This window comes from Eulemur rufifrons, chromosome 16 (genome assembly GCF_041146395.1).
Source record: "Eulemur rufifrons isolate Redbay chromosome 16, OSU_ERuf_1, whole genome shotgun sequence".
In the NCBI taxonomy this organism is placed as follows: domain Eukaryota; kingdom Metazoa; phylum Chordata; class Mammalia; order Primates; family Lemuridae; genus Eulemur; species Eulemur rufifrons.
The window spans coordinates 278,607-301,545 of NC_090998.1; the positions used below are offsets into that span (position 1 = coordinate 278,607).

The 22,939-nt window shown below is 50.4% G+C and overlaps 1 protein-coding gene across 4 annotated transcripts in view; it reads right to left on the reverse strand.

Annotated features, from left to right (window-relative positions):
• The window catches only part of LOC138397602 (sodium- and chloride-dependent GABA transporter 2), a 35,472-nt gene extending 13,016 nt beyond the window's left edge, over positions 1 to 22,456 (reverse strand). Inside the window, exons 1-6 of one of the 4 annotated variants that reach the window (XM_069491815.1) lie at positions 22,410 to 22,456; positions 19,753 to 19,959; positions 7,129 to 7,263; positions 4,978 to 5,118; positions 842 to 926; positions 97 to 229 (exon numbers count right to left, since the gene is read on the reverse strand). In XM_069491815.1, coding sequence (XP_069347916.1) covers positions 97 to 229; positions 842 to 926; positions 4,978 to 5,118; positions 7,129 to 7,263; positions 19,753 to 19,954 — 696 coding nt within the window. In that variant the 5' untranslated portion in view covers positions 19,955 to 19,959; positions 22,410 to 22,456. Of the gene's footprint in view, positions 1 to 96; positions 230 to 841; positions 927 to 4,977; positions 5,130 to 7,128; positions 7,264 to 17,236; positions 17,478 to 18,354; positions 18,569 to 19,752; positions 19,960 to 22,409 lie in introns of those variants that run through there. The other 3 variants (XM_069491818.1, XM_069491817.1, XM_069491816.1) reach the window with 3 other exon arrangements.
• Positions 22,457 to 22,939: the final 483 nt, after the last annotated feature.

Below are 22,939 nucleotides of genomic sequence, written 5' to 3' on the forward strand. Positions count from 1 at the left end.
AGGAAGCCCTCCCTGGGTCACTCCCTCCACCCTGACCAGGTCACAACCTAGGGCAGGGCAGGGGGCCCGGGAAGGGCGGGCGCGCTCCGCACAGACCTTGCCTGTGGACTTGACCCCCTTCCAGATGCAGAAGTAGCAGATGACCCAGGCCAGCAGGAGGCACAGGGCCAGCTCCCAGCGCAGGGCCCCCAGGTGCTGGATGCCATCGGAGATCTTCAGGACCCGCCGCCTGGGGAGAGAAGGGTCGACCGGCTCCACCTTTGCTGCCAGCCCAGTCCGCTGGTGGCCCACCTGCCTCCCGGCTCTGTCCAGGCTGTCAGCTCTTTCACTCAGACCCGGAGGCTGTCCTCCGCAGAGACAGAGGCAGACACAGATCTGTCCCCGGGCACGTTCGCTCTGAGGACTGGCTACTCTGGGGAAGGCGAGAGATGCCAACACGCATTTTCTCAACCAGGGTTTTAGGATGTTTCCGTATCCGGAATGAGCCCTGGGTGAACATCAGTGCTTGGGCGGGAGGGAGGACAAGCGGCAGGGCGCAGGCGGCCAGAGCGGAGTGAGCTGGGGGCGCACGCACCGGACCCACGGGCATCCTCGCGGCCAGGTGAGGCGGGCGCATGGGTGAGCAAGGGACCCGCCCCGCCCCAGAAGAGCTGCAGGGTTCCCGCCTCTGAAACCAGTCCCACGGGAGCCACAAACTCAGGCCCCCGGGAAAGCCACTCAGCGACTTCCCAGGGCTGGCGGAGGCTGCGGGATGCTCCTGGTGGTGCCGCGGAGAGGCGGCCTGCGTGAGCCCCCAGCCCCTCTGGGGGACACAGGGCCCTGGGGAAGGGGCCGCACTTACTCCCAGAACTCGATGACAGGGGAGGTGGCGTTCTCCGAGGTCAGGTTCAGAGAGCCGTTGGTCTTCTGGAACTCCACACAGTGCTCTGCGGGGCGCGGGGACGCAGAAGGAGCCGTCAGGGCGCGGCGGGGGCAGGGGCAGGATTCAGGACGCAGGAGGGACGCCCGTGGGGAGACTGGGTCTGCACAGAGACCCTCACAAGAACCCGCCTGCCCTCTCCCGCACCCTCTGCCGCGTGGGTGCACGGATGTCTGCACGCATTCCATCACGGCGGATGGGCCGGGAAGGATGCTCTGCTTGCCGGCGGCCACGGCGCACACTAAGACTTCCAGGTGAAGCCACGACCTCGGGAACCTGCCTGCAGGGGAGCCCCGTGGCAGGGCCGCCACGCACAGGCTGAAAGCTCTGGCTGGAGTCTGACCCTCTGGGTACTGGCTGTGCCCTTGGGCACATTACAGCTTGAGGCTCTAAGTTTTGCTTCCCTCATCCCTAAAATGTAGATGAGAATCTCCATGCAGGGGATTCAAGGAAAATACGAACATAAAAAGTGTTCTATCTAGCAGTTGCGCATTACGCTGGAGTTTCACAGAGCGCTGACATTCTTTTCTACATTTTATTAGCACAACCATCCTGTGGGCTGGAACCCAGGTCAGCTAATTGTCTCGGCCCTCCCTGAAAAACATCTGCACTCTGAGCCTCCTTGTTACCTCTGCTGCAGCCACCTGGTACAGGTCACATGACTCTTGGCTCCCACCTGGCCTCTGGTTTCCACCCTTGCTCCCCTTGTCAAATCCCCTTACAGCAGCTGGGGTGATCTGCTAAAGCTTCGTCACTGTATGTCACATCCCAGCTCAAAACTGTCCCCTGGGTTTCCCATCCCACTCAGAGAAAAATTCCCAAACCCCTTCAGTGGCCTTTAAGGCCCTGCCAATCTGTTCCCAACCCCTCTGGCCTCACCTCCCACCACACCCGGTGCTCACCTGCTCTAGCCACGCCGCCCCGTCCCTGCCGCTGTAAGTGCGAGCCGCCCCGGGCCGTGGCACTTGGAGCTCCTTCTGCAAGCAGTTCCCTGTCTCAATGGCTCTTCCCTCCTTGAGACCCACACCCAAGGGGCACCTCAGCGAGGCCTCTCCTGACCACTCTATTTAAAGTTACAACCCCCACCCCTAAAACTCCCCATCCCTGTTTTATTTTTCTCCATAGCACTTCTAACGTGGCACCTATTACTCATTTATTTTGTTTGTGGTCTGTCTCCACCACGAGACGAAAGCTCCAGGAGTGAGGGGAGCTCGTTGCTGCACATCCCCACGTCCCCAGTGCCTAGAACAGAGCCTGGCACGTGGCAGGAGCTCAGTAAAGAGCCACTAAGCCACATCACTTCCCCTGAAGCTTCCGCACACCCAGGAAAGCGGCATTTCATCGTGACAGGACGGGCTGTCTTGCACTATTCAAAGGCCAGGCCTTGAGCAGAACCAGACTCACGAGGAGAGATGGCAAAAATGTCAAAAACAAAAGATTCAGGTATTGCCTCAGAGTGGTCTCAGAGACCCCCATCAACCCAAAGGCAGATGGGCCCAGTAATGCCCTGAAGCAAAAGCTCTAGACCACCAAAAATTTACAAATTTTTTTCAAGAGGGACCCTCCCCCACTCCCGCTGAGATCCGGGTAAAATCTTCACCATTTGATAAGCTGGTTGTCAAGGGACTTCAGTGTACACAGGTCTAACAAAATGAAAGAGGAAACAGAGAGAGAAGAAAAGAAAGAGAGAAAGAGAGAGAGAAGAAGAAAGAGAGAAAGAGACAGAGAGAGAAAGAAGAAAGAAAGAGAAAGAGAGCGAGAAAGAGAGAGGGAGAAAGAAAAAGAAAGAAAAGAGGGAAAGGAAAGGGAAGGAAGGGAGGAAGAAACATATATAAAGTTCAAAAATGAGAATAAAACAGATTTTTAAACCTTCATTCAACAAGTATCTGTGAGTGCCTACGAGGCAGCTGTGGCAGGAAGAGAGATAAAGGAAGGGCCTCTCCGGCCCTCGAGGTCTTGCTGACTGGGGTGAAAGCGAGTCAGGAGACACACAGAGCCACAGGCTGGGCGCGGTGGCGCACGCCTGAAGTCCCAGCACTGTGGGAGGCTGTAGCAGGAGGATCGCTAGAGGACAGGAGTTCAAGGCCGCAGTGAGCTGTGATGACGCCACTGCGCTCCAGCCTGGGCGACAGAGTGAGACCCTGTCTCAGAAAAAAAAAGAGACAGACATAAAGCGCGGAGGTGCCACAGGCCAGTGCAGGGGACTAGCAGACCCCTGCTTGACGGAAACCGAATGCAATCTTGGGGTGTCAGGGGAGGCAACGCCAAGATCTGACTTTTCACGTGAAAACCACCGTCGGAGCGAGGTGGTGGCCGAGAGGTGCAGGGGGTGCGGGGGGGGAGGGTGGCACCCAGAGCCTGGGGCGGGAGACGCGAGGCTGCCGTGGGGTCCTCAGGGGCCAGGCCACGAAGGGATACAGGAAACCAAACTCCAGACCGGAGCTGAGGAACTCATCCGGGCAAGATAGGGTTAACCATGGTAGCGCGCTTCACAAGGGCAGGGCCCGAGTGACAGGCACTGAACCGGGCTTGGACAGGAGGGCGGCCACCGCGCTGTGTCCGCACGCCCTCCGTCTGTGCTGCCCGGGAGGAGCCACTGCCCACATGTGGCCACTGAAATTAAAGTCAAAGCAAAGTTTCAAACTCTGCTCCTCAGACGCGTGGCCACAGTGCCAGTGCTCCACCGCCACACGACGGCGGTGTGAGCGCGGGACAAGGAGCCGAGCCGCGCTGCGCACTGTTCCAGCCGCGCTGCGCACTGTTCCAGCCGGGCTGCGCACTGTTCCAGCCGCGCTGCGCACTGTTCCAGCCGGGCTGCGCACTGTTCCAGCCGGGCTGCGCACTGTTCCAGCCGCGCTGCGCACTGTTCCAGCCGCGCTGCGCACTGCGCGCACGGCAGCGGTCCCGTAAGATCGCGGTGCGGTATTTTCACCGCACCTTTGCTGTGCTAGATGCGTTTAGAGACACAAACTCTTACCACTGTGCTACGCCTGCCTGCAGGGCTCAGGGCGGTACCGTGCAGGGGCCGCGCGGGGCGGACTGCAGGGCGCCGCCTAGGTGCGCAGCGGGCCAGGCCATCCGCCATCCGCCATCCGCCATCCGCCATCCGCCATCCGCCATCCGCCATCCGCGGGCAGCAACTGCACTCTGCCATTCGCACGAGGAACCACCTCACGGCACGTTTGTCAGTATCCCCGTTGGTAAGTGACACGTGACTGCAATTGCTCTTATAAATTCCAGTTGACCCTTGAACCACAGGGGTTTGAACTCTGAGGGTCCACATAGATGGAGATTTTTCTTCTGCCTCTGCTACCCCTGAGGCAGCAAGCCCAAGCCCTCCTCTTCCTCCTCAGCCTGCTCAACCTGAAAACCATGAGCACAGAGACCTTTATGATGATCCACTTCACTTAACGGACAGTGGATATATTTTCTCTTCCTTAGGATTTTTCTAACATTGTCTTTAGCTTCACTGTAAGAATACAGCACATATGCGCTAAGCAGCTGCTAGTTATCAGTAAGGTTTCCCGGCAACAGCAGGCTGTTAGTAGTAAAGTTCTGGGAGTCAAAAGTTACACAGGATCTTCTACCGCAGGGGGTCAGCAGCCCTAACCCCGCACTGTTCAAGGTCACCTGTAGATTGATGCCACACAAAACAGTTCATGCCCTGGACAAAGTCCAGATGAACTGTAAGTCTGAAAGCCTCAAATAGTATCAGAAAGAAGATATGAAAAACAAATAAATGAACAAAAAATATATCCATATGTCAAACTAACCATACTTCAAATTGATTTAAATAAATGGCTACACTAAAAAGTCAGTTCTATTTGCATCGTCTATGAATTGAATACATCGATTTCTTTTTCTGAACAGTCTGCGACACTCTGCCTGTGGTGCTGCCGAGTGCTGGCTCTGCTCTGGCCTGAGCTCCGCGGTCTGCTGGCGACCTCTAGTGCGTCCCGTGTTGAGACCGGAGACGGGGCTGCCCGGGACATGAGGACAGTCCCACTCTGGTGACTGGTGGAGCAGGAGGAGGAAGTGACCCGCGGCGCAGACCTCACCTGTGTTCCACTCGTGGTGGCAGCTGCCCCAGGGCAGGTCGACGGTGAAGCTGCTGAAGAGGTAGAAGAGGGCCCAGGCCAGGACGACGATGTAGTAGAAGTTGAGGAGGATGACGATCATCTGGGAGGCATAGCCGATGCCTGCAGGGAAACTGCAGAGTGGGGCTGGGGACGGTGGCCGGGCCCCCGCGACCGCCCACGCTGCTGGGGAGCAGGTCTGCACCCACCGTCGGCGTCCCGGGGCCTGGCTCTCTCCCCGCACCCCGCACCCCGGCCTGTGCCGCCTGTGCCCGCCAGCCCTCCCCGTCGTCGCCAGGTTCTGAAAGCTCACTGATTCGAAATTATTTTTTAAATGTGTAAGACTAACTCCAAGATACTAATAGCTAATGTTCCTCAGGATTAGTCTGATTCATTTCTGAAATACCAAAACCCAAGTTAAGAGCAGGGACAGACAATTCACATAGGAGAAAATACGAATAGTGAGTGTCCTCTTAATAATTGTAGATGTGCCAAATGAAACAGTAATGAGGTACCATTCTGCATCTACAAGCTTGGTGACAGTTTCTACAAATGATATAACTCAGTGGTTTCCAGACTTGTCTGCACGTTAGAATTACTGGAGATTTACAAAATTCCAAAGCCCAGGCCAGGCCTCAGACCACTCATTAATAAATCGTACTCTCTGGGAATGGGGCACAGGTCAAGATATTCCGCAGGCCCGCAAGGGCTGTCGATGTGCAGACAAGTCTGCGAACTGCTGACAGAACCAAAGCTGATAGAGATGGGGGTAAGATGTTGTAAGTCAGTGTGACGTATCCGCGGGATAATTTTATAAACCAGATCAAGAGACAGCAACTAGATTGCCCATTTGCTCCAGTAATTCTAATCCTGGGAATTTATCCCAAAGAAATAATTCCAAATGGGAGGGCAGCTATCTGAATAAATATACATGATAGCAAAATATAAAATTTTACAAGTAATTGAAAATGAGCAAAAAGCCCCAGAGAACTGTTAAGTAAATTATGATATATGCAGTTGATGGAAGTTCATGCAACCATTAAATGGTTATTGTGTAGAAAATGGAAAATAAAACTAACTGGAAAAAAGAAAACATGAAATGCATATTCCATATTAATAGATATACAAACTCCATAGGAAGAGAAAGAGACTGGAAGCCCCGCAAACGCTCTCCCGTGAGCGAGTGGTTAAACACACTGCGGCACGATCATGTCGTGGAAAACTGCCCAGCCACAGAGAGGAACAGACTACAGACACAGCCTGTGACCTGGACGAGTTCATGGGTCTTAAGGGCGTCATGCTGAGTGAAAAAGCCAGTCTCGAAAACTTCCAGACCGTATGATTCCATTTATGTAACAGTCTCGAAATGACAAAATCACAGAGCCGGGGACAGTCAGCGGCTGCCACAGGTTAGGCAGGGGGCGGGTGGGGCTGGGCCGGCCACACGCACAGCAAGGTCTTTGTGGAGACGGGACAGTTCTGTGTCCTGACTGTGGTGGTGGTTACGCAAACCTGCACGTGTGACGTGACACAGAAGCACACACACACACGCAAATGAGTGCATGGGAAACCGGCAGCATCCGACTGAGGTCTGTGGAAAGTGCTAGTGACAATTGCCAGGCCCTGATCCTCTGCCACAGTTCCGTTAGACTGGGTAAAACTGAGTGACGGGTACACGGGCCCTCGCTATGCTACTTTTGCAACTTCCTGTGAATCTATAATTACTTCCAAGTAAAAACTTAAAGAAAATCCTATAGAGAGAAAGAAAGAATGAAATACAATACACTAAATTTTAAATACTTACTGTGTCAAGATGGTAGAACTATTAATGACATAATTTTTCTCATTTAAAATTCTCTTTTAAAATATTTTATAATTGATTGTCTTTAAAACACAAAATCAGTGTTACATATTATAAATACATACACAGCTAAAATAGCTTTGCATTCTACTTATTTAACCTAAAGCCTTGGCCCCATCCTCAGCCCCGTTCTCGGGCGGACCGGGCGGTTAGCGCAGGGTTCGGTCACGAGCCCAGAGGCACAGACCTCAGAACTGCTGCTCATCGCCCAGGTCCATGAGGTTTATAACCACGACTCCAGGCAGCCCAGAATCAGGCCCAGAACCACTCACCCTCGAAGATGGGGCAGATCTTCCTCCAGGCCGTGACGCCCCCCTGGCTAGTGTACTGGCCCAGCGCTGTCTCCAAGAGGAAGACAGGAATGCCACAGGTGAAGAGGAAGATGAGGTAGGGGATGAAGAAGGCACCTGTGGGTAGAAAACAGGCCGTCCGTTGCCTGACGCTGTTCTCTCCACGGTCCTCACACGCCTTCCCCCCAGGCCAGCCGCACACAGCCCCTCCCCGCCCCCCGCCGCCCAGCGCCCACCAGGACCAGGGCTGGGACGTGCAGAGATGCAGGGGGCGTCTCTCTGGACATCTGGAGCCATGGCAGGGTCCCGAGCTACCGTGCTGCGTAGGACCCACACAGTCTCGTGCTTGGTCTCGCTGTGACATTTGACCTGTGCCTGCCGAGGCCTGCTCCCCATAGACATCAGTGGCCACCTAACGACACGGGACTTGTGCGACGGCAAGGGGCTCGTGAAACACGGACATCCCGGAGCACCAGCACAGCCCACGGCCTGTGAGTCTTTGCAAAGAAATGATTGCTCTTCGTGTCAGATGGGGACTTTGGCAGGCTGAAATAAGGTTTCCCTTTAGTAATTGCTGTGGTTTGAACGTGTCCCCCAAAGTTCAAGTGTTGGAAATTTAACCTCAAATGCAACAGTGTGGGGAGGTGGGGCCTAGTAAGAGGTGATTAGGTCACCAGGGCTCTGCCCTCACAAACGCACACTGTGACCCTGAGCGTGAGCGTGCGTGTGTCATGCAAGCCAGTCTGGCGCGCTCTCTCGCCCGTGTGCTGTCCTGCCCTTCCGCCTCTGGCCATGGGGTGACAGAGCACGAAGCCCCTCACCAGATGCAGACCCTGATCCTAGACTCCCCAGCCTCAGAACCACAAGAAATAAATCTCTGCTCTTTATAAATTACCCAGTCTCGGGCATTCAGTTATAGCAACACAAAACAGACTAAGACAACAATCTTTCTGCTTCTGTTTTCATAATCATTGCCTAAGACGAGATCACTGAAGCCAGAAACGCTGGCATTTTTTTCTACCACAGACCTTCATCTACTGGCTAAGTGGACAGAGGAGCTCACAGGATCGAATACCAGGAAAGAGAGAGCCGTGTGGAGCGGGAATGCGGATATCTGCAGAGGATCCTCCACCTTTCGGCCGAGGACGGGTCACTGAAGAGGTGTGAGGAAACTACTCGGGGAGGGGAAGAACCACCCCCAAAGATTAACAGTGCGCACACAGCGCCTGTTCCCACAAGCCAGACTAAATAATCTCAAGATTCGCTGGGCAGAAGGTCATTTCCTCAGTAACTGGGAATAATATTCCTAGACTGAGCACTTCAGTCCTAACAAATCTTAGATGCAAGATGCAAAAAGGTCAAGTAACTTCACTGATCCCACAATAAAGCTCAAGAATATTTACATAAATGCAAGAATCTCTAGCAACAAATAAGGCAAAAATATCACTACATCTACCAGGAAAGCAAAGAAGTGGGAAATGTTACCCATAATGAGTGGATAAATCAATCAATTGAACATGACCCATAAGTTTCACAGATGTTAGAATTATCAGATGAGAACATTTAAAAAGTCCTTTTATGACTGTATTGCATATGTTCCAAAAGTAAGATAGAGACATGAAAGATGTTGAAAAAGATCCAAATCAACCTGCTAGAAATAAAAACTACAATGTGTGAGATATAAAATGCACTGGATGGGATTAATGTCAGTAGGCATAACAGAAGAAAAGATTAGTGAACTTTAACCATAGTAGAAACTATCCAAAATAAAACACAGACAGAAAAGAGAACATTTTAAAAAGAATGGATGTCAGTAAGATCTGGGATAACTTTAAGTAGCCTAATGTACTTGTAATTAGAGTCCCTGAAGGAAATAAAAGGATCAGAATTTTTTTTTTTTTTTTTTTTTTTTGAGACAGAGTCTCACTTTGTTGCCCAGGCTAGAGTGAGTGCTGTGGCGTCAGCCTAGCTCACAGCAACCTCAAACTCCTGGGCTCAAGCGATCCTCCTGCCTCAGCCTCCCGAGTAGCTGGGACTACAGGCATGCGCCACTATGCCCGGCTAATTTTTCTATATATATATTTTTTTAGTTGTCCATATAATTTCTTTCTATTTTTAGTAGAGAGGGGGTCTCGCTCTTGCTCAGGCTGGTCTCGAACTCCTGAGCTCAAACGATCCGCCCACCTCGGCCTCCCAGAGTGCTAGGATTACAGGCGTGAGCCACCGCGCCCAGCCCGATCAGAAAATTTTTGAGGAAACAATGGCTGGAAATTTTGCAAATTTTATGAAAACTATAAACCTATAGATCCAAGAAGCTCTACAAACACCAAGACAAAAAACATGAAGAAAACTAAACCAAGGCACATTATACTTCACATTATTGAAACCAATGATAAAGAGTTTTTAAGGGGAAATCTTAACAGTAACCAGAGGCAGGGGCAGGCGGGAAGACACATATGTACAGTAGAAAAAGGACAAGAATAACATTAAACTTCTCACTGGAAACAGTGCAAGAGAGAAGATAGTGACAGGAGACCACATTTATTAAAGTGCTAAAGGAAAAGGCTGTCAACCTGGAATTCTAAACCCAATAAAAATACTGTCCAAAAATGAAAGGGAAATAAATGCTTTTTAAGACATGCAAAATCTGAAAGGATACATCACCTTCAGACCTGCACTACAAGGATTGTTAAAGAAAGTCTTTCCGGTAGAGGAAGATGATAACACCAGATAGAAATACGGATCTAGCCAAAAGAGTAAGGGCCTTTAGAAATAGTAACTACATAGGTAAATATATGAGAATGGTTTTTCTTAGTATTCAAATCTCTTTAAGATAATTGACTAGTTAAACAAAAATAATAACAATGTAATGTGGAGTTTATAACATATGAAAAAGTAAAATGTCTAAGAGCACAAAGGCCAAGAGGAGAGGAATGGAACAGCACTATTTTAAGGTTCTTATATATAAAGTGATATAATATCACTTGAGGATAAACTGTGATGAGTTAAAGATGTACACTACAAAGTCTAAAACCACCACCGAAATAACAAAGAGTTAGGCCTGGCCAGGCACAGTGACTCATGCCTACAATCCTAGAACTTTGGGAAGCTGAAGTGGAAGGACTGCTTGAGGCCAGGAGTTCGAGACTAGCCTGAGCAACATAATGAGACCCTGAGTCTATTTAAAAAAATTAGCTATGCATGGTGGTGCATGCCTGTAGTCCTAGCCCAGGAGGCTGAGGCAGGAGGATCGCTTGAGTTTGAGATCGCAGTGAACTATGATGATGCCACTGTACTCTAGCCTGGGCAACAGAACAAGACCCTGTCTCAAAAAAAAAAAATAAAATAAAATAAATGAGTTATGACTAGTAAGTCAAAAAAGGAACAAATTTAACACTGGGTTAATAAAAAAATATTTAATTAATCCAAAAGAGAGCAGAAGAAGAGGAAAGAGGGAACAAAGAACTGATAGGACAAATGAAAACAAATAGTAAGATGATGCATTTATACCTGACTATATGGATAACTGTATTAAATGTAAATGGTCTAAATATCGCAATTAAAAGGAAGAGATTGTTAGATTGGCTTAAAAAAAAAACTAGTGAGCTTCAACAATATGCTGCCTAAAAGAAATTCACTTCAAATTTAAAAAAACATGAAGAGGTTAAAAGTAAAAGGATGAGGGGGTGGGGAAGGGAGGGATATATACCTACATGATGGGTGCAACGCGCACTACCTGGGGAACAGACACGCCAGGAGCTCTGACTTGGGGGGAAAGGCGGTACATGGGCAACGTATGTAACCTGCAATTCTGTATCCCCCATAACAATAAGATAAAAAAAAAATAATAAAAAAATAAAAATAAAATTAAAAAAGTAAAAGGATGAAAAACATATACCATATTAATACTAATCAAAAGAAAGCTGGAATGTTTACCTTAATATCACACAAAGTAGATTTCAGAGCAAAGAAGTCTACCAAGGGTAGAGAAGTTCATTTCATAATGATCAATAGATCATTTCATGAAGAGGATGTAATATCCTAAATACATATACACCTAATAACAGAGCTTCAAAATACATGAAGCAAAAACTGATAGAACTTCAAAGAGAAATAGATAAATTCCTAATTAAAATCGAAGAGTATAAGATCCCTCTCTCAATAATTTATAGAATAAGTAGACACAAAATCAGTAAAGATATAAAAGATTTGAAAACCTTGCCAAATAACTTGACATAGTTGATATTTATTGAACATGCTATCTAACCCAACAGCAAAATATACCCTATTTCCAAGTGTACATGGAATATTCAGCAAGGTAGGCCATATCCTAGACCACAGAACAAATCTGAATAAGTCTGACAGGATCCAAGCCATGCAAAGTATGTTCTGTAACTAAATTAGAAATCAGTAAGAGGGAGACATTGGAAAATTCCCACGTATTTGGAAATTAGGTAACACACTTCTAAAATGACACGTGGGCCAAAGGAGTAATCAAAACAGAAATTAGAAAGTATTTGGAATGCAATGACGTGAAACAGTGTATCAAAACTTGTGGAGTGCTGCTAAAGCAGTACTCGGGGAGATTCATACCACTAAATGGCTACTATTATAAAAGAAGAAAAGTCTCGAATCAATTACCTCCGCTTCCACCTAAGAAATGAGAAAAATAAGAACAAATGAAACCCAAAGTAAGTCAAAGGAAATAATAAAAATCAGAGAGAAAATCAATGAAATACAAAACAGGAAAACAATAGAGAAAATCAATGAAACCAAAAGCTGGCTCTGTGAGTCAGTCAATAAAATTGACAAACTTGCAGAAGACACAAATTATTACCAATATGACAAGTGAGAGCGGTATCATCAGTAGACATTCTATAGACAGTAAATGGATGATAAGAAAATATGTGAATAACTTTATGCCAATAAATGTGACAATTTAGGTAAAATGGATAAATTCCTCAAAACAATTACTAACTACCAAGGCTCACTCAAAAGAAATAAATAATCTGAATAGCCCTAAAACTATTAAAGAACTTGAGTTTTTGGTTTAAAACTTTCCAAAAAAAAACAACTCTAGGCCCAAATAACTTCACTGGTGAATTCTCCAAACATTTAAGGAAGGAATAATACCAGTTCTACATAAACTTGCCCAGAAAACTGAAAAAGGCGGCATACTTCCTGACTCAATAAAGCCAGCATTACCCCGATAACAAAAGCAGACAAATACTTTATAAGAAAAGAAAATTAAAGACCAATATCTTTCATGAACATGGATGCAAAAAAAATCTAAACAAAATTTTAGCAAATCAAATCCCATACTATGTCAAAAGGATAATATATTATGTAATGGGATTTATCCCAGGAATACAAGATGTGTTTAACATTCAAAAATTCAACGTAATTCATCATGTTAACAAATTAAAAAAGAAAACCATATGATCATTACATAGATGCAGAAAAAGTATTTGACCAAATCCAACAGTAATTCCTAATAAAAACTCCCAGCAACTGATGAATAGAACTTCCTCAATCTGATAACAATCATCTACAAAAACCCAACAGCTGGCACACTTAATGGTGAAAGACTGCTACGCCTGAGAACAAAAAGTGTCTATTCTCACCACTTCCATTCAGCATTGTACTGGAGATTCTAGCCAGGGCAGTAAGGCAAGACAAGGAATTAAAAGTTATTCTGATTGAAAAGAAGAAATAAAACTGCTTTGTTTGTAGAAGACATGCTATTATATGTAGAAAATCCTTTGGAATGTACAAAAAACTACTAGAACCAATAAGCAATCTTAGCAAGGTTGCAGGATACAAGATCAACATACAAAAATCAATTGCATTTCTAGCTGAGTGCCGTGGCTTACATGTGTAATCCCAGCACTTTGGGAGGCCGAGGCGGGAGGATCACTTGAGCCCAGGAGTTTGAGACCAGCCTGGGCAACATAGCAAGACCCCATCTCTACAAAAAAATTAAAAATTAGCTGGGCATGGTGGCACAGGACTATAGTCCCACGTACTTGGGAGGCTGAGGCAGGAGGATCGCTTGAGCCCACGAGTTTGAGATTGCTGTGAGCTATGATGATGCCACTGCACTCCGGCCTGGGCAACAGAGCAAGAAGCTGTCTCAAAAAACAAAAAATTAGCCAGGTGTGGTGGTGCATGCCTATAGTCCCAGATATTTGGGAGACTGAAGTGGGAGGATCCCTTGAACCCAGGAGTTGAAGGCTACAGTGAGCTATGATTGCGCCACTGCACTCCAGCCTGGATAACAGAGCAAGATCCCGTCTCTAAAAGAAAAACAAAAAAACAAAAAACACCAATTGCACTTCTACGTATTAGGAATAATCATAAATTAAAATTTAAGAAATATCATTTACAATAGCATCAAAAATATGAAACATTTAGGAATAAATCTGACAAAGGAAAGATACGTACACTCACAACTACATTGCTACATTGCTGAGAGAAATTAAAGAATAGCTAAATAAATGAAGAGACATACCATGTTCATGGGTCAGAAGACTGTGTATTAAGATGTCAGTTCTTCCCAAATTGATCTATAGATTCACTCCAATCCCAATCAAAATCCCAGAAGACTGTTTTTTTGTAGAAATTGACATACTGATTCTAAAATGTATCTGAAAATTAGGACCTACAATAGCCAAACATCTTTGAAAAAGAAGAACCAAGATTTAGGCTTAACTCTACCTATATTTACATTATTAAGAAGCCACGGTAATTAAGATAGTAAATACATGGATCAGTGGAACAGAATAGAGTCTAGCAACAAGCCCATACACACATGGACAACTGATTTTTGACAAAAATGTAAAGGCAATTCATTGGAAAGAGGATAGACTTTTCAACTATTGTCTGGAACAAGTGGACATCCATATGCCACAAAAATGAACTTCAATCCATACCTTCACTGTATAAGAAAATTAACCTACAATGGATCATAAACCTAAATGTAAAACCTAAAACTACAAAACTTCTAGAAGAAAATATGAGGCCTTGGGTTAGACAGAGATTTCTTTTATGTAACACCAAACATACGGTTCATAAAAGAACACACTGATAACCTGGACTTCATCACAATTTAAAATGCCTGCACTTCAAAAGACACTGTTAAGAAAAGGAAAAATACAAGACACAGAATGAAAAAGGTATTGGAAAATGCATATCTAGTAAAGGACTTGTGTCTGGAATATGTGAAGTCTCATTAACAAGGGATAAATTACTGACACGTGACAACCATGGATGAATCTGAAAGGAATTATGCTGAGTGAAAGCAGCCAGACTGAGAGAAGTACACCTGGTGTGATTCTGTTTATATAAATTCTGGGAAATGCAAACTGACAGACCTGACAGCAAGGGACCAGGGGGCGCACCGCGGAGCAGCAGGGGTCGGGTGGGGAGGGGATTCAACAAGGACAGGAGGAGACTCGGGTGACGGACTGTTCATTAGCTTGACTGCGGCAGCGGGTTCGTGAGCACACACACATATAAAAACATGTCAAATTGTGCACTCTGAATATGTGCTGTTTATTGTGAGCTAACGGAGAGCAGAGTCCTCCAGTTCTTCACCTTCCAAAAATCCTGCTTGGAGTCTATGCGACCATAATTCAGGCACTAAGGGAGCACCCAGTTACCCTGAGGGCAAAGAGATAAAGTTCATAAAGGATTCAGTCAAGTAAGTCCATAAATCAACTCAAGGGAAAAACTAGGGAAGAGAGAACCCAGTAGCTGATATGAAGTCACTGCTGGGAGCCCCAAACATTCCAGAAATAAAGTTAGCCCAGCTGAAGCCCCTCCCATAGGCACCCTGCCTGCTCATCCCAACAGACCGAGCCAACGCTGGACTGCAGCGGTCGGGCTCTGCTCTGCTCCCTCCTCCTCTGCCTCATGGAGCTCCTGGGCAGCCTGACACAGGGACCAAGTCCATACCCACCAGCAGGGGCTACTGGCCCTAGAAGCGTGGAAGGGGTCAGGGCATGCAGCCCGAGGGGACCCAGGTGCAGACCAGGCAGTCCTGGAGGGCCCTCTGCCTCTCCCCGCCCCAGCCCTGCACCAGTCACCACCAGCCGAAGACGAAGTTAGTCCTGGGGGTGGTGGATGGAGTTCAAAGTTACAGGCACCCCGTATCACCCATGCTAGCCTCCACAAAATTCTAGCACGTGCTGGCATTTTCCCCGTTGAGATGGGAAAGCCCACACCCCCATCCTAGGAAGGACTCATTCTGCCGGCCACCGTCCTCCAGAGGAGCATGCTCTGTGGTGCCACCTGCAACGTGCCAGCCGATTGTTTAAGACATAAGCGCAGGGTGTGCCACTGGGCAGCAGAAGGGTGACCCTCCTCGAATAGGGGCACACGGCAACCAGCACTGGCCTGACCAGCAGTGGGCATTGAGTAATTCGCTGAAAATGCTCACAAACTGTCACGTACTACAAAAATAGCTATCATTTTATATGAAGAAAAGTGCTTCTCATTTCTGTTTATTCTTTGGCATCTACAAACACCATCCAGGCTTGCAGCTGCCTGCTGCCATCCTTCCTCCCCACGCTGCCATCCCTCCTCCCCACGCTGCCATCCCTCCTCCCCACGCTGCCATCCCTCCCTCCTCCCCACACTGCCCTCCCTCCTCCCCATGCTGCCTGCTGCCATCCCTCCTCCCCACGCTGCCCTCCCTCCCTCCTCCCCACGCTGCCCTCCCTCCCTCCTCCCCACGCTGCCCTCCCTCCCTCTCCCCACGCCGCCCTCCCTCCCTCTCTCTCCCCACGCTGCCCTCCCTCCCTCTCCCCATGCTGCCATCCCTCCCTCTCCCCGCCATCCAGCGTTGAGGGCTCTTCGGTGCTGCCTCCCCACAGGCTGTCCCCTCGGGGACCTTCTGAGAGGTCGTGCTGTGGCACATCCTGCTGCAGCCTCACAGGTGACTCCAGCCCCAGGTATTGTGGGTGCTCAGCAACTGAGTCTGCAGCAGCTAGGGTGCCAGCCACACCCACACTTCTGGCCGCTGCACCCAGCTCTCCCTGCTCTTTCTCCAGCTGTCTGGTCTACCTCCTTACCCTGTTATAGTCTGTCTCCCCCCTCTAGGATGGAAGTCCCACAGGGACAGGGAATTGGTCTGTTTTATTCACACATGTGCCCCACCCACTTCGCACAATTCCTGACACAGGCCAGGTGCTGCGTGGTCAGGCTCCGGGCTCAGCCAGCTGTGTGCTGAGGCCGCCCACCGAGCTCGCAGGAGGCGGCAGGTGCCGGATGCAGGTCCTGGGCAGCAGGAGGGCTTGCCTCGGAGACCAGGGAGGGGGGCATCCCCCCTGCATCTCCCTAAAAAGCTTCCCTGTTGCTGCTGGTTTTAGAAGGGGCTTCTTGAGACCACCCTGCCAGCTTCCCTGGTTTGCAGCTGCAGTTTTCAGATAGCACTGTTAGGACTGTGTTCTAGCATAGTCCTCCCTCCACCCTTCCCTGCTCTGGAGCTCACTTCAAATTAGATCTACCAAACGTTAAATCTGGAAGAAACCAAAACTACATCACTTATATTTTTAGTTTGGAACTAAAGTTACGCTTTGGGGACTCTCATCTCTGAGCTTCTCACTGGACAGATCCTGCTACTAAAAAAGTTCCTATATTAGCGTCCCCGGCCCCCAACGAAGTACTTGTGCGAAGCTGTGGGTTCGGAGAAAGGCCCAGAGTGAGCTGACTGGACACAGGACCAGAGTGTGGCACAGCCCGGAGCACGGCAGCATCCTTCCCCGGCACTGGCTCCCGTCACCCCCAGGAGCCCAAACCCCGACCTGAGATCCAAGGCTTTAAACAAAATCATGGAACCAGGAGGAAGGGAGTCAAACCGATGCCAACATCTCCATTCTCCCACCCTCATTCCCGCATGCCGCACCGTGTCAGCTCAGTAAGAGGCATCAGGGCCGGGCGCGGTGGCTCACGCCTGTAATCCTAGCACTCTGGGAGGCCGAGGTGGAAGGATCGCTCGAGGTCAGGAGTTCGAGACCAGCCTGAGCAAGACCCAGACCCCGTCTCTACTAAAAATAGTAAAAAAGTTAGCGGGTGTGGTGGCACACACCTGTAGTCCCAGCTACTCGGGAGGCTGAGGCAGGAGGATCGCTTGAGACCAGGAGTTTGAGGTTGCTGTGAGCTAGGCTGACACCACGGCACTCTAGCCCGGGCAACAGGTGAGACTCTGTCTCAAAAAAAAAACAAAAAGAAAGACAGAAAGAGGCATCGGTCTCTGCTTTGGCAAAGAGGCGGACAACGAGGTGAAGCACTGGGCCACCTCTGTCGCAGCTTGCTGTGCTTGGAGCGGGAGGGGGTGAAGGGAGGGGAGTTAACTGAAAGGTCAAACTGCTGGGAACACCAAAAAACAGAAAGACAGGCAGGTCTAGGTCCCTCTGCTGACCGTAAGAATCTGTGATCGGCCGCCCGTACCTAAGCAAAGGAGCCTTTCGTTAACTCAGCCAGTGCCCGGGTGACTCGGGCCCTTCAGAGCAAACCTGGGCACCCGGCTGGCTCAAAGTCCCTCAGAACAGCCCGCACAGCTGCTGCTGCAAGCCAGCTGCCAGCGCAGGGCAGTACCAGGGCCCGCGCTTGGTCAAGGGAGGAAATCCTGGGGTGGTGTAAGGTGTTAAATAAGAGGCCGTGACCGGACCACGGGACCCCTGAGAAGTTCTCAGTCCCAGTCTTGGCCCAGCCGTGCGGGAAGGCAGGGCCTCGCCAGGGGGAGGAGCCACAGCAACCTCCGTGCTGCCGCCACCCCCCACACAAGCACCCACTCGTGCTCTTCCCTCCCTGGGCTGCCCCCCAACACAGGGCAGAGCCGGCACGCGCCCAGGCTGCGCAAACCTGCCGGACAGCCCGGGGACAGCCTGGACCCCGATGTTGCCAGACAGATGGGACGGGGAGAGCCCTGCCCCCCGCGCTCCTGTCACTGCTCCCTGAACGTCCCCTCTCCAGCTAGCAGCTCTGCATTGGACCTTAGACCTCGAAATCCCTCTCTCCCCCTCCGCCTCCTCCCCCTCCTCCTCCCCTCCCCCTCCCCTCCCCCTCCTTCCCCTCCTTCCCCTCCTTCCCCTCCCCCTCCTCCTCCCCCTCCCCCTCCCCCTCCCTCTCCTCCTCGCGCCATCCCCGCTAATTCCCAGGCCAAGCTTTACCCAATTCCAAAGAGGCTTGGGGAAAGCTGCTCACCTCCTAATCCATTTGCCACGTGAGGAGCTAAGCTGGTTTCCAGCTTCCAGACACAGAGTCCCAGCGCCCGGCCCAGGGCCCCAGACCCCTGCTTGTGCCCTGGGCCAGCCCCAGCTCTCCACCAAGTCTGCAGAGGAAGAGCGCTCAGGCCCGAATTCCAGAGCAAGCACGTGGCGCACCCAGGGCAAGGCAAGACAGGGAGGATCTCCCTCTGCCCTCGCAGCGCGGACAGGGCGAAGTCCTGTGATTCCAGGACACTGGCCAGAAATGCCTACGGAGAAAGGTCATTCCCATCCCTCCGGACCAACATACGTTAACCTCCAACCCCAGGGCCAATCCCTGATTGCCACAAACCTGGGCACAATGTGGGCCCAGAGCAGCTCCCTGTGCCTCCCGGGTCCCTCCACCCCGTGTCGGTGCTGTCTCTCTCCGCACCACTGGGACACGCAAGCCAGATGCCTTTGGAGGCTGCTCGTCCCCTGCAGTCCTTGGCCCATGACACCACCTGTCCTCTCGGCATTTCCCTGCGGACCCCTCCACATTCCGGTCCTGGCCACGCCTCACCACGAAGCCTGGCCCGGGAGCCCCAACCCTCACAAGCGTCACCCGCCAGCAAGGAGGTGCTCCTCACCCACTGAGCCACGGAGCCTCCAGGGCTCGGGGAACCCCCTGGCTTCCCATGGGGACACAGAATTCCCCGCATGTGGGTTGGTGCCTGCAGAATTACTGCCGCTGCTGTGGGTGTATAGCAAAGTTACCCCGGGGCTGGAATGGAGGGGCACAAACTCGATAATGACACGGTAAAGAGCCGAGGCGAAGGCTCCCCCTCAGCACACACACACACACACACACACACACGTGTGCACGCATGCAGTGGGAAATTTTTAAAGGAAGAGCCACTGGTGTCAAGGGGGGTTGGGTATTGGGCGGTTTGGGGAACGTCAGGGCGCCAGCAGAGAGGGGCAAAGACACAAGGCCAAGGCTGAGGAATCCTAAGAGCACAGAACGGTCTGGTATTAACATCCTCACCAACATAGCTGCTATTTATGACGTACTTTACACACAGTCTCTGAACCTCACAGCAACCTTGGAGGCATCATTATATCCACTTACATGAACAGCAACCGAGGCTCTGAGAGAGAATCAGCAGAGCCAGAACCCAGACTCCGAGGCGCTGGGCTCCACGCTGTCATGTGTTGGTGGTGCCGCGCTACCAAAGGAGTCCCGGGAAAGTCGTGTGACCTGTCTGGGACTCAGTCTCCTGCAGAGTGTCCTTAGTGACTCCAAGTCCTTCTAACTGCAGCATTCTATGTGTCTACAGGACTCCCCGAGGGACAGGAAGGGCAGGAGACGGAAGTGTCCTCCCTCCGGGGGACAGGGGTGGGCAGTGGCTCTCACCTCCCCCGTTTTTGTAGCAGAGATAGGGAAACCTCCAGACGTTGCCTAGGCCGATGATCTCCCCGGCCACGGACAGCACAAACTCCATCTTGTTGTTCCATTGGCCCCGCTCCAAGGTGCCATCTTCCTCCGCCTTTTCCACGACAGGACACACTGGCTTTGTCTCTCCATTACTGGCTGTGCCTGGGACTCCGCTATCCATTCCACCTGGAAGGCAAGCGGATGCTCTGTGACTGTCGGAGGCCCGGAAGGAACGCCGTCCTCCTGCCTTCACCCGCGCACCACCCGGAACCAGTGCCTGGCAGAGGGTGGATTCCTCCTCCCGTCCCAGCGGACGCGGCTCCCTAGCAGCTCTTACTGGGAGAGGCTGGGCAACGGCCACCAGGAGCACATGTCCCTTCCCTGTTGCAGGAAGGAAGCATTGACGGCGAAGGACACACGTGCTTCCAGCACACAGGCGCTCCGGGCTGGCGCGTGTGGACATGGGAGCACTCACGTGGCCCCGGAGTCGGGCAGGTCCTCCCGCCACCCCCAGTCAGCCGTGCGTGCGAGCCGGTGCCCTGTCTCTACGCTGGGTGCTGGGGGCCGCCGGGAGGAGGGGACCGTAAGATCCTCAAAGCACCACTTTGCCTTCTAAGGACACGATAGTGCCTGCGAGTAGACGATTTGGCATTAAGGATGTTTATTGCTTATCACAGCAAAAGTTAGAAAGTACACAAACGTCCAAAAATGGTAGACAGGTTAATAAATCTTGCCACATTCCTACAACAGACTACTGTATAATCATTAAAAACTGTGTTGCAGAAAAAAGTACATTGAAACCAAAGGATGTTCATAATACATGAAGCGAAAACCGCACATAGGGTATGATCATGCCTCACAGATATTTTATGAAGTATCTACATGCATTGAAAGATTAGGATATCCACCAAAATAGTTCTCTTTCAATGGCTGGATTATAGGAATATTTTCCTTACCTATATTTTCTACATTTTTATCAAACATGTTTTATTTTTGTAATATAAAAATAAATGCCAGTTTTCTGGTTTGGGGCTGCCCTGAGCATTGTAAAAAGCCAGTTTTTAAAACGTCCTGTCAGAGGGATGAGAGAGGCCAGGTGGGACCGGGACCGAGTAAGACGACGGCGTCTGTCCGGGGCTCCCTCGCCTCTCTCTGAAATCAGCATCAGAGGAAAATGACGGTGGGTTCTTTTTCCTTTTTGGCGATGACAAATGCAGGCGTCTGTCCCAGTGGAGCAGACGACACGCGTGAGCAGAGCCGGGGTGCAGCCCCGCGGGGAGGGAGGGTCGGGCCGCGGCTCTGCCCGGCTGAGACCAGGCTCCCCACGCGCCCTGAGCGCTCACAGCCGCTGCATAAGCACCCTTATTGTGCCACGTTATAAATAAGGAGGCTGCAGCTCAGAGAGCTTCAACAAGGTGGCTCTGCCACGCAGCGGGGACACGGTGGCTCTGCCCCTGCTCTTTCGGTTACATCCGCCCCATCACACTGGCCACCCAGCTTCACCAGCTCGTGTAGTCTAAGCATCTTCTAGGGACTCCCCTGATCTTACACGGCAGCCCCTTTTCTGGAGAACTGGGCGGCGGACTTTCCCCAAGCCTCAAGCCACGCTCATGCTGACAGCACTTTCTCAGTGGGAGCCAGGCCCTTTGGCGCTGCCTCCCCACTTGGGCTACCTGAGGGATCCAGGAAGCTGGAAAGTCGGGGAACAGTAGGCATTTGATAAATTAGGGGACGGGCTCCAAAGATTGTTTGTGGGCTACAAAGGAGGAACCCAAGCCATCGGTCCCAAGTGGGTTCCTCAGTCGTTTAGAGAAGCTAAGACAGGTGCTAGCTCTGGGCCTCCCCGGGCGTCGGATGGGCGTCTCCACTGCTGGAAAGCCGCCCTCACCCTTCACCCCCAGACCCGGAGGGGACAGCAGCCTCTCCTTGGCCCCTGAGCCTCACTGCAGCCGGGGAGGCAGCATGTGGCAGCTGAAAGGACACGTGCTGTGGACTCGGACAAGCCTGTGCCTTCCCCTGCCACTGGCTGACTCCAGGGAAGTTCATGAGTGACGCCGAGCCTTAGTGTGCTCATCTATAAAAGTGGGGATGCTAGGACACACTTGGCCATAGGGATTGAATGAGGGCACACACACACACACACACACACAGACTCACACACACACACACACACACACAGACTCACACACACACACACACACACACAGACTCACACACACACACACACACACAGACTCACACACACACACACACACACACAGACTCACACACACACACACACACACACACAGACTCACACACACTTAGTGGAATAACAGGCACTCAAATTTTTACTTCCAGTCTTGTCAAAGAATTGATCGTCTCATTTCATGGAGAAGAAAGTCTTCATTTTCCTAGAATCAAGCCCAAATGTCTTTCTTCTCAATCTAGGGTTCTCTTTTTCCAAATTACATTTATCCCTTAAGTCAACACCTGCCCAAGTTTCAGAAAGTGAAGGAAATAGCATACAGTCTTTGCATATGCACACATAAATGTCAAAAACGTATTTTCTAGGAGAGGATCAAAAGTCCTGTGGATCCCGCCAACCTGCAGTCTGAGACTCAGAACCAGAGAAAAAGAGAAGAAAGCGTCCGAACCTTACTGAAGTTGCGGCCAGAGGTCCAGTCAGGGGAGAAGAATTATCCAAGGGGGAAGGGGAAGGTGCCGGCTATTTAAAGTGTGGCACTTGTAATTCTAAACCTGGCCCAGCCCACATTCCACCCTCCTGCCGCCCCTCCTCTGTGCTCCCCTCCCCTGGCCACCAGGCGACCCACACTGGAGTGATTTTACACCCTGCGGGTCCGGCCAGTTGCTGGTGAGCTTGTCAACAGCCAGCTGTCTCCCCTGCAGCTCAGAGGTCTTCCTTCTTGGTGATCTGGGGTCTCTCTACAGGGATCCTGCCTTCCACACCTTTCTCCAACGCAAGTGCTCCTACAAATCCATCAAGAATAGTTGTTTCTTTGGTCAGGTGCTGGCTAGATTCATTTAAAAGTACATTTATCTTACCCTTTTGCAGCTTACAATCTGGAATGGACAATGACTTAGAACAAAGATACATAAATACACAGAATTCCCAGAAGTCAGAAAACCTTCCTAAACATACATACATATAGAAAAAGTCTGAAAA